Below are 19,442 nucleotides of genomic sequence, written 5' to 3'. Positions count from 1 at the left end.
TAGGTGAAAGCGGAGTGGACTGGCTTTTTTCGTGCGGTGCTTCAGCACTTAAAAGTGACATTTAAAAGTGACTGTCAGGGTAAATACAGGCTTCTCCATCAACAGTTTTCTGCTTTACACTTAGTAGTCCTAAATGGATGCATTGGATGGCGTATTCCTGTTTTTAGGACCTCAATGGACTTCAAACAAAGTGATGCAATTATAAGGCACCGCTTTAGAAAGTTCTTATGTACTTTACAAGATTCTTGCGAGTTTCATCCACAGGAAAGAAAATCTGTTGTGCTTTTCTCAAAGTTCAGACAGATCCAATATTGATCCACTGACTTGAGAGGATATGATCCTCCTGAATGAGCATGTGGCAAAAGCAGATATTTGCTTAGATTTTTTCATTGACTCTATAGCAAACCTTTAAACCAACCATGTGTGCAGAGACAATGGAAAGGAAAAACTCCCTTTAACAGGAAGAAACCTCCAGTCCACCTCCTGTCCCCCGACAGCTTACATGTCGGGTGACGCCATCAGGCTGGGTTAGCACTGAAACATAAATCAGGAACGTAAACAATTGAGAGCAACATGGAAGGGAGCAGGGCGTAAATTAGTTTTAATAATTGTACTTTATTGATCATTGGAGAAATTTACCTCTGCATTTAACCAATCCCCTTGGTTAGCAGTTGGCTGCCATCATGGAGTGCACGGAGAGCAGTGTGGGGTTAAGGGTTTTGCTCAGAGACCCAGAGTGGCAGGCTGTTGGACCGAGAATCAAACTCAGAACCTCTGGATTCCAAGCTCTATGCCCTAACCAGAGGCTGCTGTCAGTGTGCTTTATTGTTTGGCTCTTTTGTCCGACTGAATCCCTCTTGCTAGTGCTGCGCCATGTTTATGTAATGCAAGCAGAGTTGTTTGGGCTTGTTAGATCAAACGCGACTGGCACAGTATGTTGCCGTCCATTCATTGCGCTCAATAGTATCACTTCAATTAGCAGTTTAACCAGGATCTGACGTTCCCCCTTCCAATCACCTTCAAAACGGTTCCCGAGCCATTTTGAATGTGATTTTAACCCTAGTCGCTAGCCAAGTTGTTTGACCAAGGTCAACGTGGGTCAGTCAGCTGTTCCTGTCACTTGTTTAAACTGTTTTGGGGGGGTTTTTGGCAGGTGGGACAGGGGTACATGTTAGAAAATGCAATGGCAAACAAATTCCATAGGTCAGGACTAAGCTCTAAAAACAGGCCTAATTCTATCATGTATAATCAAAGAAGCCCAGTAGATATTACCCTGTAGTATGTTGTACAGCCAAACAGGGCCCGGTGAAGCTACTATTATGAGAGAGCATAAAGTTAGGGGTTAAGTTAAGAAATATTGCAGAATCGAATAGAACTAGAATAAGGAAAATTGACCCGTTTGTCCTCCACCAGACTAAGCCTAAATTAGCATAACTATACAGGTAACTGAATAACTTAAGCTACTATCTATAAGATTTTTCTACAAGGAAATATTTAAGCCTAGTCTGAAACGAAGACAGCATCACAGACTAAAAGTGGTAGTTGGCTCCACAGGAGAGGGGCTTCATAACTAAAAGGTCTGCCTACCTGCAAACCTGCAGGATTTACAGGTTTGTTCTTTTTATCTAAACTTATTCTGGTCAGGCACAGTCTCCAGTTTTATTTAGTCCTACCATTTACCTAACTAGCTCTATAGAACTAAAAATGCCTTCTCTTTAGCTCATAATACTGGATTTTTTATTTATCTGGACTTTATTACTGAGAAAATTGTTAATGTTAGGGCTGAGTTCTGTTTGCTTTCATAGCTGTGTTATTAGTGTGCAACTCTCTCCATGCCTTTTCTTACCCTCCACCGTCTGTCTCCCACACAGCGCAGTAACAAGCCACTCACCCTGAGCCGTCATTAGGGTGTAACGCCGCTTTTTAGCCGCACACTTGACATGTTCATTAGATATAAACCAGACCATTTACAACTCTGTTCTATTGGATTGTCCTTGCTTCGACATTCATCTCCCAACACGTTGGCGTTTGATGCATTGCCAGTGCCAATTAACTTTGATAACTCAGCTCCAGCTTAATATACTGCTGCTGAATTGGCTTGACAAGAATGTGGCGATAAGCTGTTTTTGAACCCTCAGCGTGCCGATAGCTAGATTATTGCCCAAAGTGAGGGAGGGGCAGGGAGACTTTCCTGCGTGCTTTCCCCGGCCAAAAGTTGCTTGAATGTTATAGTTTGTTTTTCTTGGCACACGCACGTAAACATAGAAGAAGAACATTACGACTGTATTTCATGCTTTACTCCTAGTTTATATTATAGTAGATCTTTTATAGGACTTGTTTATAAAATGTGGAATTTATCTTTCTACATATCAGCTTGAATTTTTGTGCTGTTGTGTTTGCTCTCTATGCGTGGTGGAAATGCTGCTTTCACAGGGGTGTTTCTGATATACAACCAGAGCAATAAAGAAAGTAAATAGCAGCTCCAAGCTGATGTGTTGTGGATTTATCTCTCTGTCTCTCAGCAGCCTGCCAGACCTGGCCTTTTCTCCTGAGTACCTCTGATCGATTGGTTGGCTCCTTTCTCCATCATCGAGTGACAGATCCAACAACGGGAGCAGAGGTGGCAGCCATGGGTTGGACAAGGGTCTTCCTGCTGGTGTTATTGGTGGGATGGGAGAAGTCAGTGGGTCTCAACTGGAACCCAGTCCCACGAAAGACTGTTAGGTACCAAGGTAAGAGCCCAAAACCCTCCTGACCATGACGTGATATGCAGCTGAAAGGGCCTTTAATGGCAAACTAATTTTGTCAAGGAAGACATTATGTCCCCTCAGACCTTTAGGTCATTCATTCTGTCAATGGAACCCCTGATCAATAATTTAGGGGAAAACTTTTAAACTGGATTTATGCTGACTTTACTATGAGACCATCCTATTAAATGTATGCAGATACCTCCTTTGGTCCTTTTGGAAAGTGAACTCCACAGGACATCCTCCTGGATGTAGACGGGTCATAGCTGAGGATTACAAGTAATGGATATTTCACTCCTTTAACCCAAGTTCATATCTTGGTGGCTGAGCAATTGCACTTGCCATCCTCAATGATGCCTCAGGTGACATTTGGCCCTTAATCCTTGTTCCTCCTCCTTAACCTCAGCCAAAAGCCGCTATTTTTTGACCCCTCTGCAGATCTTTGAGGGCATTCTGCCGCGCATCACAGGTCATTGAGGAGGTGAACAAGTCTAACTCTAATTTTAATTAAAGAGTACTGACCTTAATGTTAAAGCTCTTCATGAACGTCCATTTAAAAGATTGTTCAAGCACGTTATTGGATGGTTCTTCTGTTTTCTATAGCGACACAAAACTAAATTTATGCTCATATGCAAAAGTCTTCTTTTCAAACAAGAACATTTGCTTTTTAATCTGAACATAAAAAACACAAATTTTTCTTCCATTCAACTTTTCAGTTACTGAAAAGCTCATTTTTAGCCAGCGTATTTAGGAGTGACATTTGGGGGTTTACTTGTTATATCAATTGTTTTATAATTGTGCTGGTCATAATATAGACAAAAAGCAACATTTCAGTAAAAAAAAAAAAGTTCATGGATGTTTTTAGGGGCTATATCTGTTTATCACCCAGTTTTCACAGGAATGAATGCTAGAAATATATCAGCATGTGAAAAAACTTGTAGCATCATAATAGTACTAGTGCAACAGTATTTTTCTAAAGACCTAAAGACCAAAAATGTACTCGTCAGATTCCCTTTCTCCTAAAACACTGAGGTGATGAGACACATCCTCTGTTCAAGCATCTAATTCCTTTAAAGACTTCATTAAATAATCATCCTTTGGGTAATAAAGTACTTCTGATTCTTCTGAGGTTTTTTTTATGAATTTGTAGATCTTTTTACATCTAAATATAAAAAAGAAAATAGTGTTATTTTTGACTGACTGCTAGAAACTAAAGTTTCACCTCATATAATCTTTTCTTCATTGTTTGTACTGCTATTCTTTAGAATATTACCTCATCAGTTGGTCAGCCAAATAACTTAGGCAACAGGAATAGAAAATTATAAAAACGAAGAAACAATTGGCCACTTGTACACCTTTTTTTTTTTATATTGACGATAGCTCAAGACTTTTTTATCACGTTGTATTTCTACATGCCTCATAAAAGCTTTGTCACTGTTGGATTTCAGCATTGATTTTCCTCAAAGGTTAGCACTCTCTGGACAAGCTGCCAAAGGTGATTTAAGAGTCAAACGTCACAAAACTAGAACTAAAATCAGAAAAAAAGAAATGCATTGATTTCCTCATTTCTGCTATTATATTCAAAGGTTGTGCTGAAAGACCAACTACTGCTGCTTACTGCGAGTTATGAGGCTGACTTATTAAATTAGTAGAATCCTTCATCTAGCTACAGGGCTGAGGCAGACATCTGACTCAACACCAATAATCACGCGGCGGTGTTCCATTACAACAAACCAGGAGACTTTCTCCATTATATCAGAGGTGGATGGTTTCAGGCCTTTGATAAAGAGGCTGGCATCGACCCTCAATAAGACAATACATCAGTCTAATCCTGCACTCAGCTGTATTCACGCTCTTTATCTAAGCTCTTCTCTGCAGCCAGATTCAGCTTTCTTTGCTGAACAATGCGAATTGTTGCAAGCCATGGAAAAGTCCTTTTTTAAGTCCTTCCACAGGGAAGTGCTGCCTTCTCTCTCTCTCTGGGATTAGGCAGATACTTTAAAGAGAATGGAAAGAACATAGGGAAAGGGTATATTTTTCTCACCTATCTGTTGCATCTATCCCACTTTTTATCCTATATCCATTCCTTTGATTTTAGCACTTCCTACTTTGTCTTTATGCACGTTTTTTTCTCCTCCCCTCTTTTCCTTTGTCTTCAGAGGCTTTTCAAATGAACCTGAAATGCTCTCATGGCATTTTCACAGAGAGCTCTGGTTTCACCTGCTCTCGAGAAGCGGTGGAAGAGTCTGTGGGGGGATTTCAAAACCTTTCTCATGCCACTACCAGTCGCCTGTCGTATCTTTGCTTTTTTCTTCTTCTTTTTTTCTTTTTTTTTTTTTTACTCACAGCAGCCTTCCTCAAGCACAAGAATGTATGTGACAGTCCTCCGCAGGCTTGTGGTTGGAAATGAAAAAAGAGAATAAGGTCGGGGGGGAAAAACAATCAACAGGGTGTCGAGAGTTTGTGGTAAAGCTCTCCGTTGTAACAAAGAAAAGTCAGCATTGGCAAACACACAGCGGCATGCTTTTCAGCCAGCGTGGACTTCTAAAAAGACAGAGGCCAAACAGGGGGAACTACGACACACTTGGTGTATATGGAAGGAATCAAAACAAGTCCACTACAAAGAAGATGAACCATGATGACATGCAGCTAAACAGCCAGTTCTCATCATGAATGTGATCTAAATCATTCCATTATGGCTTAATGATTTGTTTCAAGTCTTCAATTTCCCTCCATCATTGCTTAGAGAAAATCTGATCAGATTTCTCGTACCAAAGAAAAGCCTCCTCTGTGTATTTCTGCCACAAGCGTATTCCATCTGTTTACTGAGTAAACTACACGACGTGCAGCTTCATTTGAATACGATTTCTGATGGATTGCTTGAAAAAAATTGCCTTTCCTTTCCTCTCTTGCATGAAAGATTTAAGTTAGCACCAAAGCCATAGAGTGAACAGATTTTTCCACCTGAGCTGTGGATCTCTGCAGCTCCTCCGGTTTTAATATGGACCTATTGGCTGCTAATCTACCTGTTTTCATTTGCAGCCTACTAGTTTAAGTAGTTTATGTTGATGGACAATTATTTGAAGGTTTGCAAGTGTGCCTCAGACTACTGTTTCTATACGAGGGGTTGAGCAGTTGAGACATTTTGAAATATAAGATTAATCATGTTCATCCTCTTTTTTGCCATTTCTCAGCTCTATAAAAGAGCTATACTGTAAAACAACTTTCAACTTAATCTTATAGGGGGGGTATGATGGTGGCCATAATAATGAACTCTATTAAATATCATAGACTGCCTGAGAGGAGGAACTCATCACTGGAGCCTGATCTCCAAAGACTACAAATAAAAGGTGTAAAATTGCACGTATCTATGGAGACGGAGGTAATAATGATGGTATTAAAAAATATTATGATAATAATAAATATTGTTCATAATGCATCTCAAAGAGCTAAAAAAAAAACATAGGAGAAAATAATCCATAACAATTAATTTTACACTAATGTATTTTTTTAAGGTAATGAGATTACCTTACTTTTTAAAGTTAAGTCAACTTGATATATTTTACAGTGAATCTCTTGACTTCAACCTAGTATTGGTACTAAATCTCTTCCAGAAATAAACATTTACATATTTCGAAACCATCAAAATGTATTTAAAAGTTATTTGTTTGCTATTTATTTTTTCTCCCTACATGAAATACTTTTAATTTGCACTTCTGTAGATATAGTTATGTGGATGTATTATTTTCAAAAAGTTAATGATTTTAAAAAACAAAGTTGAAGTTATGACCTTTAATATGCAGCATCAGTAATTGAGTTATTGTTCGCAATTGCTAATATCTAGAATAGAATAGAATAGAATAGAATAGAATAGAATAGAATAGAATAGAATAGAATAGAATAGAATAGAATAGAATAGAATAGATGGAAAATCCATTTATAATTCCACAATGGGGAAATTCTGGTGTTTAAAGTAGCAAAAAGATTGTAGAAAAAATGTTCACACAAATGTGGACCATTCAATTCAATTCAGTTTATTTATATAGCGCCAAATTCACAACACAAGTCATCTCAAGGCACTTTACAGTTCAACCAGATCATACAATCAAATTGATACAAAGTTTTCTATCTAAGGAAAACCAGTTGATTGCATCGACTCATTGACTCAAATACAATCCCTCACACTAAGCATGCTTGTAGCGACAGTGAAGAGGAAAAACTCCCTTTTAACAGGAAGAAACCTCCAGCAGAACCAGGCTCAGTGTGAGCGGCCGTCTGCCGAGGCCGACTGGGGTTCAAGGAGACAGAAGCAGAGATACAAAAAGCAGCTGTAAAAGGCGGCCCCGTCCAGGAAACACAGCCAGGCAGACGAGCGTCAAGCCAGCTCCCATGCCAGAGGACGAAGAGAGCACATCCAGCCAGTCACGGTCAGAGAAACAGGACCACACTGGAAAACAAGCCGATCTCCAGCATCTATAAACGAAGGTGTTGATGGAAGCAGCACAGCTGATGTTTCTCTCCAGGATGGCGTCACAGCCAAACAGGAACAGACCAGATGAAACAGATGAAAACAGTGAAGAGTTAAAAGAAATAAACAAATAATACTGTACTGTTAAGTGTTTCAACAATATAGATTTTATGCCCCTGAAGAATAGATAAGCATTATACAGCATTGAACATTTTTTACAATATTTGAATATTTGCTGCAAAGTGCACACCTGAGCTTGACAATGTAAATTTGGAGTAAGTCTTTATATTTGTTCACAAATAACCTTTATAGAACAGCTTGATTTTTTTGTGAAGTTGAATTAAACAGAGGCGAGCTTATGTAGATGGATTCTCAAGGCAGTTTCTATGTGACTGTCCTATTTTGTGTTGGTCTCTACAGAAAATCATGACAAGCTACATCAAGGTTGTGACAGAGGGGGAAAAGGGTCCAGGGTATGAATATGTTTGCAAGGCACTGTAGCTTTCCCTGCTTTGAGTGCAGCTTTTCTTATGAGAAAACAACAAGCCCTTGTCATATAACTCCTTTCTGTGCTCTACTGTTAAAGATTTCTAACACAGGCTGGTTTCCACTGGAAACAAGTGGGATTATCCTACCCACCAACTGATTTCTCCAGTGGCTGAACATTGGGTTAACTGACTTATATGGATGAGTTCCACCAACAGTGCTAAGAAGGAGTTATGAGAAAGACAAAATAGTGGAAAAACTGCAGGGGGGGGAGGGATGGGTCAGAGGAGAGAAGCAAGACGAAGAGAGAGAGAGAGAAGATGGATGTTGGAAAGAAAGCTTGACAGAGCGAGTGGTTGAGAGGCTGGGAAAGAGAAGCTCACAACTAAATGCCTTAAAAGGACTGAGAGGGGTTTCAGACTGCTGACAAAGATGGAGAAGGATGCGTAACATGCATCCACACTCATAGCAGGTTGTTCAGCTTTAGTCGCAGTTTGCACTGCCGGATCAATGTGCAGCATTCATATTAACACCTCTTTGTGCATAAGTAGAAGAAGTCATGCAGAAGGGCAGAAGCAAGAAGAAAAACAACTGTGATAGAATATAAGGCCAAGGGGTTATGTGTGTTAATGCTGGTTGGCGTAAAGGGAGAGGGGTTGAATATACGTGTGTGTCTGTTGCTGTGAATCTGTCTATCTAATCCACCTTTGTTTATACGAGTGTGTGTTTGCATGTGTGTACTGCTTAGGCTGGCAGTCTGAGGGATTTGGGGCTCCTGGCGGTACAGGAGGCGTGCTTACATGGTTGTGAGTGTGAGAGAACAGGGCGGGTCATGCTGGGGCAGAGATGGTTGAAAAGATAATATTTACTCCCACCCAACACTTCCATCCCTGCCCCCACCCTGCAATTACATGAGGCTTACATGGGGATGCAGAGGAAGAAACACAAACATCCTCTCTGCTAACTATCTGTTCGACTCCCCTCCTGATCTCCATGGCTTTCTTCTCTCTTACTTTTATAAAACTAACATGTTAATGTTTCATTTTCCTTTCTTCTCAGTACATCTGTCAAGGGGCAATAAATCTCTTTTGGTCTTTAATGAGACTTTTTTTGCACATGCATTATATACAGCACTTGTAGAGCTGCTAATGAGAGCTTTAAATTTACATATTTGCGCTTTAACCCTCATACATTCCCGACTCTGCTCCCTGTCGAAGAGTGGGCTTTAAGATTTTTTTTTTTCAGTTAAATCAATCTCAGTACAAATGTACTCATACAAAATTTTTATTCATCCCTTTTGTATAGATCTTTCTTCCTACTTACACACTGCAAACATTTTTTATCTAAATAAGTATTTTTTTCTTAAAATTAGTGCATTTTGACTTGTATGGAGGAGGTAAGTTAGATACTTTGCCATTGGAACAAGACAGTTTACATTTAAAATAAGAAAAAGCATATGTTTTATCTTATTACAAGCATATATTATCTAATTATCTTAAATACTCATTCCATTGGCAGATTATCTTATTTACCTACTTAAATTAAGGGTAAATACACTTTATTTAAGAAATTTTTACCTATTTCTAGATCGTTTTCCAGTGCAGACATGGTGCCACTTCTTTAAGCGACCTAATTAGGGTTTGCAGAGAAAAATGGCCTCTGTTTCTGCATGATTACAATAAAGTTTATTGAATTATTTCTAAGCTGCAGCTTATAACACGTTTTTTTTTTTATGTAAGCCTATTCAGCTCAACTGGCAGTTTTTTCTTTTTTGTGTGCTATGAATTTAAACAATCTGTGAGTATTTAAAGCAGCAGTGCTATGTCATAAAGCCCAACAGTGTCACAATTCAGCCACATCACTCAGGGAAATAAAAGACATTCGAAACACAGTCTAAATTTATAAGCATGATTCAAAAGAAAGACTTGTCTTTTAATGAAGAGTGAGCCTTAAGCTTAGCTATGAAATCCCACATCAAGATGACCAAAACATTACTTCCAAGCTTCCAAATCCCAACATTTAGCCAGCTTCAGAACAAACCGCCGAACTGGGGGCAATGACTCAAAGCAATGACTGTATCGATGCTTTTGGGACGGAAATAAACACAAGTTCATTAAAGCTACTACTAGCCTGCTTTAAGCTAACCTCAGATAATTAATAAAAACATCACTGGTATGCTCTGTACGGCAATGCTAATATGGAAATGTGTCACTTTACAATTTCCTGTTCTTTTTGTTGTGAGTTGTTTCTAGCAAGTCTAGTTCTACAAATATAGATGCAGACTTTTCAGCTAAAAAGTTTCTTAACATGAGCTACACCATATAAAACACTAAAGAATAGCATTAGCTATAAAAAGCATTGCCAGTAATATCTGATACAGGTCTTAATTGTGATTTCCTGAGTTTTCATGTTGGCTTTAATGGTATAACAACATTTTAAAGGTTCCTTTATGTTGTTTTTAATGAGGGCATTTGCTGTTTTACTAATTAACAATTTAACAACAAAGCTTTACAGCTTAAACAAGGGTGAAAATAGTCATTAGAGAGAGATGTAGATTGTATTGCTCATTAAATCCCGCCTCCAATAAAGAAGAATTAAGCAAAGTCTAAAACTCTTATTACACTATTGCTTGTATGCCTTAGATTTTGATTTCAGAGAATGAAACCCAGCTTTGATTGCAGATCTATAGCTGCACGATTTGATCTCCAGCAAGCTGCTTAGATGCTTATAGGGAATTCTAGAGCTGAATGAAGGCCTGAACTCTGACACGCATTATATGCTGGTTATATTCACCACTGCCATGGAGACGATGCAAGAGCTGTTGAAAATTTGCATCAATAAAAATAATGATAACTTAACTTATTCTATCATCATGTTGACGCTCTGTCTGTGTTGATGATTGGAACACTCATTTATTGCAGGGCAGAGATGGCAAAAGTACTCACTTTCCGTACTTGAGTAAAAGTACAGATACTTGTGTTAAAAAATACTCTGGTAAAAGTGGAAGTACTGATTAAACTTCTTTACTCAAGTAAAAGTAACAAAGTATAGGCTTGTAAATTTACTTAAGGTATAAAAGTAAAAGTAGAAACCACTTTTTTCATGCCTACATTTTAAATGGATGTCTGCCAATAGGACTAGATCTCCGTTGTGTTCATTTTCAATCATCTCGTCGTCCATGCTACTATGCTAACGCCACCGCCACCAAGCTGCAATGATTTGCCGCCAATGAATAGCGCCGAATCTGTCGATTCATCTTGTAGTGGTGCGTCAAATGCAACGTAGATTCCCATCCAATTAGATTGAATTTGGTATTGATGACGTGAAAAATAATAACGGTAACTCCATTGAAATGATTCAAAACTAAAGTAACGAGTCAATTTTTTAAAATGTAAGGAGTAGAAAGTACAGATATTTGTGTAAAAATGTAAGGAGTAGAAGTAAAAAGTCGCCATAAAAATAAGTAGTAAAGTAAAGTAAAAATATCAGAAAAATCTACTTGAGTACAGTAACGAAGTATTTGTACTTCGTTACTTCCCATCTCTGTTGCAGGGCCTCTATCTTAATCACTTATGAGGATGTTAGCCAATAATCGTTTGACCTTATGTGGAAACCAATAAACTGTGTAGAAAGTGAAAAAAAAAACTGAAAGTAATATTTTGACGCCCTTGAAAAAATAACAAACTCCACTCTTAAGCAAAGGCAGAGACACCCCTTAATTCAATCAATACCCCTATTTAATCAGTTTTATTCAATATAAAATGTGCGTTATACAGCAGACTCACATCATTGTTTTTAAATATGCAAATCTGCAATGCAACATGGGAAATAGTGAGACATCTCCTTGAGCATAGATATCATAGGTTGCTGGATGGGTTAATGAAAGGAGTTTGCATTTCAATAATGGAATTGCACTGCATTTACTCTGAGAAACTGACCCATAATCACCTATACATAAGGCAAAGTGTGAAGCTTTCAGAGATAAGTCTGATTGGCATGTCCAAGTAGAGCGTAGTCACACAAAGTTTGAGCAGCTATTCTCGACACTCCATCCAAAACTTCCTGAGAAAACTAAAAAAAAAAGACTGCGTGTCAACCCACCAGGGTGTTATTCCAGGCTAAATTACTACCCTGGTAATTTGTTTTTACGCTGGTAAATGTAGAGAGAAATGCAAGAAATGCAGAAAGCTACCCTCCTTTAAAAAAAACACGTATAGCTGTCTTCAAACAGGGCTAAGAAACTTGGATTCCAGACACACACAGTAACTTACAGGTGGAGTTATTACTCTAAACATTACTGTTAAATACTGAGCAGTTGATTTTAAGAGATCAAGAAACTGTGATCCTTTTTTTATTTTATCTTATCTCTCATATTTATTACCTTCTTTAATCTTTTCACACCACCTGCTTCCACTGCTCACTGTACCTCTGACTCCTCTTTGACACTTCATTTGACTTTCTCCTGCTGGAGTACCTTTGCACACCTTTAAACAGACGTGCACCAATGATCACACGTTCACCTCTATGTGCAGCACAATGACAGAGGTTAGTGAGCCAAAACTGGAATATGACAAAACACGGCAGCTGTGGTTAAACAGTGAAAGGAACAAAAGAAAGAACAAAGGAGAATGGAAAGAGGAGAGAGTGGAGAAACATGTAGGAGAACTTTGAGCCATTGGAAATGTGATCTGGCAGGCTTTGTTGCACCAAATGATTCCTGCTCCTTCAAAGAAGAGGCAATGCTAATGTGCGCCTCTTAATTTAGAAAAAGGAACTATAGAATCAGTGTTGGAGGTGGAAAAGCAATGTGGCTCAGAGGGTAGAAAAGGGTTGGGCCTCTGACCTCCACAAGCCTTTTTCCCTCTCTCTTAACCATTTTTTCCCCCTGTTCTCTGTCTCTCTTGCACTATCTCTCAAAAGCGTCCAATTACTGTAATTAGTGGTTAAGATTGAAGCAGAGGAGGAGGAGGCAGAGAAAGGCTGTGCGTGACTGGGAGGATAGATGTGTGAGAGGGAGAGCGGGAATGGAAGCAGAAGATTCATCACCGCTTTTATCTGCTATGAGTGTCGCTCATCCCCTGCCCTCCCCTAAACTCCCACCGCCATTGCTGATTGGTCAGTAAAGATTAACAGCTGAGACCACAAGTCAGGACCCGCAGTGCTCCTTGTTGTCAGTTTGACTTTGTGAGAGCAGATGTGTGGGCAAGTGTGGATTAAAATGAAAACGCCACTGCAAGGCTGCTGTCATCCGAACTACCTTTTAGATTTAGTTAGCGCAGTTTAATTAATGCACCAAGAGGCTATCTTTAGCATTACAGCCACATGACTCATGCAAAGAAACAAATGCATGTAAATGGTGCACTTTAGTTAATTATTTGTCTGTAAGAAGTGTTTTGAATTATTGTTAGAAGACGAAAAGCACAATTATATACTTAAGACCAGATGTTTACATACAGTAAAAAGACAGATCATGTGTCTGAAATCTGAAACAAGACTAATCCTTTCCTGTTTTGGCTCTGTAAGTTTACCAAAGACATATTTTTTAGTTAAACCTTTCACTTTTTTTTATTCATAAGATTGCAATTCTTTTAAAAATATGGAGAATTTTAAATGATGATGCCTTTACTTTTTAGAACAACTTAATTAGAAAATGAATGGAGATCTGGTGGATGAACTTTAAGGCAACTAAAGCAAACAACTAAGTAACTAACTAACATTTAATGCGTCTTTCTGCAATATTGTGAGAAATTTAACTGACATGAGGGAAAAGAACTTTGCAAGTCTGATTAATCCTCCCTTAGAATGTCTAAATGAGTAAAGATGCAACTTTCATCTGATCAAAAGTATATTTTTCAATCTTGCAAGCAAAAGCAAAAAAGATTTTTAAGTTGCTGGCTAAAGCTGGCATGATAATTTTATTTTCCACAGTGTTATATGATAAAAGCCAATCAGAGGAAGAAGCAAAGAAAAATTAAAAAGAAAGTCAGGAGATGCACTTAATAAGAATGACCTGCCTAACTACTAAACATTTAGTCTGAGTTAATTTGAAAAATAATATAAAAAAACTAATGTTTTACCCTTAAATGCTGCATATGCACATGTATCACTAGCTTACTGATGCAGAACTGTGCTGCAGTGGGTCAGCTTGGCAAAAGCTCAACTGTCAAGAAGAATCCAATAGATTAGCTCTGCACCAAATAAACAGCTGAAAGTTAAGCTTTTAAACATATTATTCTGATTATATTTCAGTACTTACTGCAGCTCCCTCCCATCCTCTGCCATCTAGTTTAACACTACATATATACAGTGTGCTTGTTAGCGTTCATTTGTGTGGTAGGCAGAGATGTTGCTTTGAAAAAGCTGTGACTTAAAAACAACTTTTTTTCTGTGCTTGGTGCAACTGGCAGTGACGGTGGGGACGATGTATTCAGGTGAAGGAAACTCTTTTGTCATCCTGACAGCTTTCCAATTATGCCATCACAACCATAACACTGACTGTTCACTAAGCTAAAACATGTGGAAACATGTTTTTTTCAGCTGCTTTCATCTATCGCCTCCTGGGTTTTACACAACCACCATGGAACTAAAATGCTAATATGAATCGGTGTGGAGCTTCCAGGAGGCTCTAAGCTTTTCTGAGTTTAAATCTTAACAACTGATCACTAAAATTAATTAATTTAACGAATTAACAGTGGCACTGATGTTACATCAACAGTGCCATTCTACTTAATTGCAAATTTAGGCAAATGACTCAGGCAGAGTAGTCCCTAGATCTAAAGTGGAAGGACAAAGAATCATGGAAAAAAAAAATTATTCAGCTTCTTTATTCTAATATCTCTAAATAAAATAAGGCAAAGAGATACCTTCTGAAACCACATAGCTAGTAATGTGGGTCTGACCTGTTTGTGATTTTAAAGCCACATCGTTGACTTAGTGACCTAAAGAGTTGAAGCATATGAGTTATTTTAAATGATTCCTCAGGCCAATATACAGGCTTGACACAATCAATGCACCGAGCGGCGCTCCCATCTTGAAATACTGCATGTGTAAGTTGGGAGATGATGCACCGTCGTTGGCCATGTCATGTGACCTGGAAGAACATTTCGCTTTACGGCCACAGGCTCTTATATATTGATGCAGCTAAGGCTTTTTTTCTATTTTTCTGCTCGACTACTGGTCATGGTGGAGGCAAGGATAAAGTTTAAACCTTTTAAGGAGGCTAAAAAGAGAAAATGTGAAAGGGATTGTGTGCGAGGAAAAACAAGAGTCCATCAGGGAAAAGAGTTTGTTATTTGGCTCAGGCTGAAAGAAGAAGCAGGATTTAATACAGACTCTCTTTTTTCTACTTTATTATTAGACTGGTAAGTAAACACTTTGCTCCTAGTATATAGTCATATATGTTATTATTTTTGTTGAGTAGAAGCAAAATACGAGCAGTTACAGGTCTAGCTCCCCTAGTGGCCAAAAGTTACACAGTGTGCCTTTAAATAACCTCAGTATGAATCCAGTTGTTCTTAGAAGGTTTTTGAGGTTTTTGATAAATAACCATAGTGAGATAAGACTGCAGCAGACACTGTCATAAACCATCAGGTCTGGTAAATGATCATTAATTAGGGAGGCAGACAAGGTAACTTTTTTTACTATAATTATCGTATTGTAATAATTCATTTTTATTATCTTATTTGTGCTGCCTTACTGTCACTGCAGTGTATTTTTCCCCCTCTCTTCTTTCTCATGTACTGCATACTTGCCAATAAAATGTGCTGCATTGCAAAAAACATCTAGAAATAAATAAAACATTCTTAAATTAATTTACCCTTAATTCAAGTAGGCAAATTAAATGATTTGCCAATGGAATAAGTATCTTTACTCTTAAAATAACATTTTAGGTAATATACACTTGAAATAAGACAATGCAATTGTTTTGTTTTTTTGTTTTTAATGTAAACTGTTTTGTTCCATTGGCAAAGTGTCTCAATTACCTCCTTAATTCAATCTAAAAAAGGACATCTTTAGATTTCAATTTTTGCAGTGTGTAAAAATAAACTTGCCTTGCCTTGTCATGTATACATTGTATTGTATATAAGTATACCTTGCAAAGTATACTCCACATACTTTGGCCAGTGTGGGCCAAAAAGGCTTTTTTTTTTAACAAAGATTGCCTGTTTGCTTGAAAAATGCAAACAGAGGCTGGCATAAAATCAAATACAAACAGCATAAAAATAAAACAACAAGCCGGTCCCATCTAGGCGTAATCTGAGACAATGACACATGAAGTGTGCTCCTGATGTCCAGTCTGCTCCATAGCTTTGTTTTGGACGCAGAAAAACCCGCTTCACAAAGATAGGATGTTATAGATTGGATGAGTCTTGAACTGAATTAAACTGTGTCAAGAGGCAGAGATGCACCAACTGACGTAATTGGGAGAGAATACCGCATTTTTTTTATATTTTTCAAAATAAAACATCACTCAGACTCTGATCGTCGATAAACTATATATATATATACTTTTTTCTGTGCGGCCCGGTACCAAATGACCCACGGACCGGTACCAGCTTCCCTGGGGCTCACTGACAGAAGCGAGGCTGCCGTACACTGGCGCCACCAGGCCCTCTGACCACCATCAGCAGACAATGCAGGTGAAGTGTCTTGCCCAAGGACATGATTTCGGGGCAAACTCCTACATCTGACGCCATTGTCGCCCCTTACTAAAGTATTTATATATATATATGAGTTCTCATGGCCCATTCAAAGTTCAGGTTTAAGTCTGTTTGACAAACAAGGTTTTAAATATGCTTGTTCTATAACTGCTTTAAGATAACAGATGGAGATTTTATTCTTTAAATATACAAACTTCCCACAAACTTACAGCTGTACTGTGAGGGTTTCTAATATTATTTATAAAAATATGCAGTTTTATATATTAGTAAAAACAATGCATCATTTTCCTTTCACTCCACAAGAACCCATTTTTTTTATGTTTGTCTAGTATAAGCTTCAAAATCCTAATAAGAATGTGACAATCCCCAATGCAAACCAAACAACAGTTCTCCAGTGCTAAGGGGTCCTACTAGCAATTTCTATAGTCAGACCTGAAAAACGAGCCACAGCTGTGCCACAAACGCAGTCATGGATGGTCGTCAAGAAGTGATTTAAGAAGCTCATCTGATTTGCTGGGGATGTGAGCATTATTCATCATGCCCCCGTGACCTTTCCTTTTTCCTTTGAGACGTCTCAGTGTTATCCGGCACCATGAGCATCCTGTTCAAGCGTGTTACATTCAGTAAGAGGATTTGACACAGTGTTGAACATCAGCTCCTGACTTGTACCAGACAAGACTTGTAATTTGCAGGCAGTGTATAACTGAATCTATATCTGGATCACAGAAACAAGGGGAATTGGTATTTCCTATCCAATGCCTAGCTGGTTGCAGGAAGGAAAAAACTACTAGAACTAAAGGTAGAAAGGTTTTCTGTTGTTTCACATGCAGGCTTGAACTGAAATTATAAAGACTCCTATGTGTTTTTTGTTTGCATTTATATCAACCATAGTTGAAGTATGCAGATTTCTTTGTTCGCTCCCCTGCATGTTTCATAGCCCTCATTCTCGCTTCAGCTGCTTCTTGCTGCTGTTATATAAGTCAAGTATGCTTTGCCACGACTCTGGGTTGGAAAAACCTCACTTGTTGCATCGATTGGCTTCTGATTTGTTCTGTTTGTTGTGGATTTCCATCCCCTCTAACTCAGCTGCTGGTTTAGGCCAGACGCCACACCCTCCTGCTTTCATCTCACTGTAAACCCCCCATCTATCTCCAAAACCATCTCCTCCATGGGTTGTCTTGTTTTGTCATTGTCTTAATCTTCTTTTACCACATCTTCTCCACTGTTCATCAATATAACTGTTAAATGTGGTTTCTTTATGAGCGTGGCAGTTCTTTAAAGGCAGCAGCACAAACACAAAGATTCCCATAAGATGTTGAGGCTTTTAAGATTCTCCCTGGTTTTATTTAAACCAAGCAGAGAAAAACAGAACACTGATAAATACTTTTGCGAAAGCCTTAGGTATGTATACCTCTCTCTTTCTTGTTTCTGTCTCCATGCTCCTATTCTGTCGTACTCCTTCCTTTCCAGTCAATAAGACTTGGGCATTTACATGGGATTGTGTTTGTCACTCCATATGCTGTGTTAGCTTTTTTAGTTCCCCCTAAAAAAAAAAACATTCAAATGAACGTCTAGTTGCACTCTGCTTTGCCCGCTCTGTATAGCAGATATGTGCGCACAGCTTTACAACGTCTCTCCCTCCTTCTGTCTGTCTTCCTTTAGTTCGGTGTTCATCTCCGCTTCAAAGCACTCCTGAAAATAGGCCTTTAATCATAGTTTCGGTGTGCAAGCAGCTCAGCGGTTAGAAGCTATAAGAGGAGGCTGTGTTGTATTTATAGCAGGCAGCGAGAATGAAGGCTGATCACAGAGGCGAGGTCCGGACTGAGAGCCGGCCATGGAGCAACAGGCGCTCTCTGTGTCCCTGTGCTGTCCAGCTTCAAACAGCAGCTCGGCTTTGTTTGTGGTGAAGAGAGGACGGCATAGATTTAGATTTTTTTGAGTTATGTAAAGCAGATTAACACCAAAATATTCTCTAGCACGACATTTCACACAACATCTACTGATGTTTGATTTGCAAAAAAGTCTGAGTTGATAAGTGAAGTAGTGACAGTAGGTCAAGTAAAGGGAAAAATGTAAACCACAGGCTAATACCTTAAAACTATCCATCTCTCCATCCTCTCAGCTGCTTGTATCTCAGATTTCCTGCTTTTGGTCATCATCCAAATTTTATAACCATAAGTGAGAAAAATGGGACATAAACAAGCTAAATGAAGAGATTTCTTGTTTTTCTTAACCAAAGCAGCCATAAGCAGCATGCATATGGTTGCAGGTGAGGCTCAAATCCCTCTACCGTCACTCACTGCATCCTACCATGACTCATGTACAAGATATATTAGAATAATTAAACCCCTGTAGGCTTAAAGGCTCCTTTATGCTTTAAACATTTAGAATTTGTACAGAAACAAGACATCTGCAGCTTTATACTCTGTGCAGCTTTTCCTCCTCTATCTAAAATTCTGGCCAACCCCAGGGGGTAAATGGTAAATGCCATGTGCTTATATAGCGCCTTTATTCAAGTCAGGAGACTTGACCAAAGAGCTTTACACTACATTCATTCACCCATTCACGCACACACTGGTGGGGGGTGCGCACAGCTTTCAAACCTCACACTAAATAAGAGACTAGAAAACACAGCTGTTTTCTACTTTTTTAAAAACCCTTTTTGTCTCATCCAAGAGTCACAGTAATCTCTCTCCAGGATTTTTTTCACATGCTGGTAATCGTGGTGACATTTATGGGCTAAATCATAACGTCTTAATGGTATGCTTGAGAAAAGAGCATTTTTACAGCCAGCTGACCTGCAGTGCACAACAGCAGGTGGTGGTGTACTTTTAAAACCACTAAAACTGTATGTATGTTATTCTGTTGTCTGAATATGTGATTATACTTTTTATTTTTTCCAGTCCAGTGACCTAGTAACTTTGATACTAACTTTATTATCTGACATGAAATGGCTTCTATCTTATATGTTTATGGTTTTGAATAACAGCATCATACTTTCCATGCAGTGACATTATATCCTTGCTTTATTTCCTTTTGTCTTTGATGTCTTCTCATTTATTAAAAAATCTGTGCTGTGCT

The 19,442-nt window shown here is 38.5% G+C and overlaps 1 protein-coding gene across 4 annotated transcripts in view; it reads left to right on the top strand.

Annotated features, from left to right (window-relative positions):
* The window catches only part of sema4c (sema domain, immunoglobulin domain (Ig), transmembrane domain (TM) and short cytoplasmic domain, (semaphorin) 4C), a 147,951-nt gene that overhangs the window by 68,351 nt on the left and 60,158 nt on the right, over positions 1-19,442 (top strand). For 3 of the 4 annotated variants that reach the window (XM_038297055.1, XM_038297051.1, XM_038297052.1), the window contains one exon: positions 2,523-2,732. In XM_038297055.1, coding sequence (XP_038152983.1) covers positions 2,630-2,732 — 103 coding nt within the window. In that variant the 5' untranslated portion in view covers positions 2,523-2,629. The remainder of the gene's footprint in view (positions 1-2,522; positions 2,733-19,442) is intronic. The other variant, XM_038297053.1, reaches the window with a different exon arrangement.

This window comes from Cyprinodon tularosa, unplaced genomic scaffold, assembly GCF_016077235.1.
Source record: "Cyprinodon tularosa strain WSP-4 unplaced genomic scaffold, ASM1607723v1 ctg380, whole genome shotgun sequence".
In the NCBI taxonomy this organism is placed as follows: Eukaryota; Metazoa; Chordata; class Actinopteri; order Cyprinodontiformes; family Cyprinodontidae; genus Cyprinodon; species Cyprinodon tularosa.
This window is presented reverse-complemented; position numbering and strand designations above follow the sequence as displayed.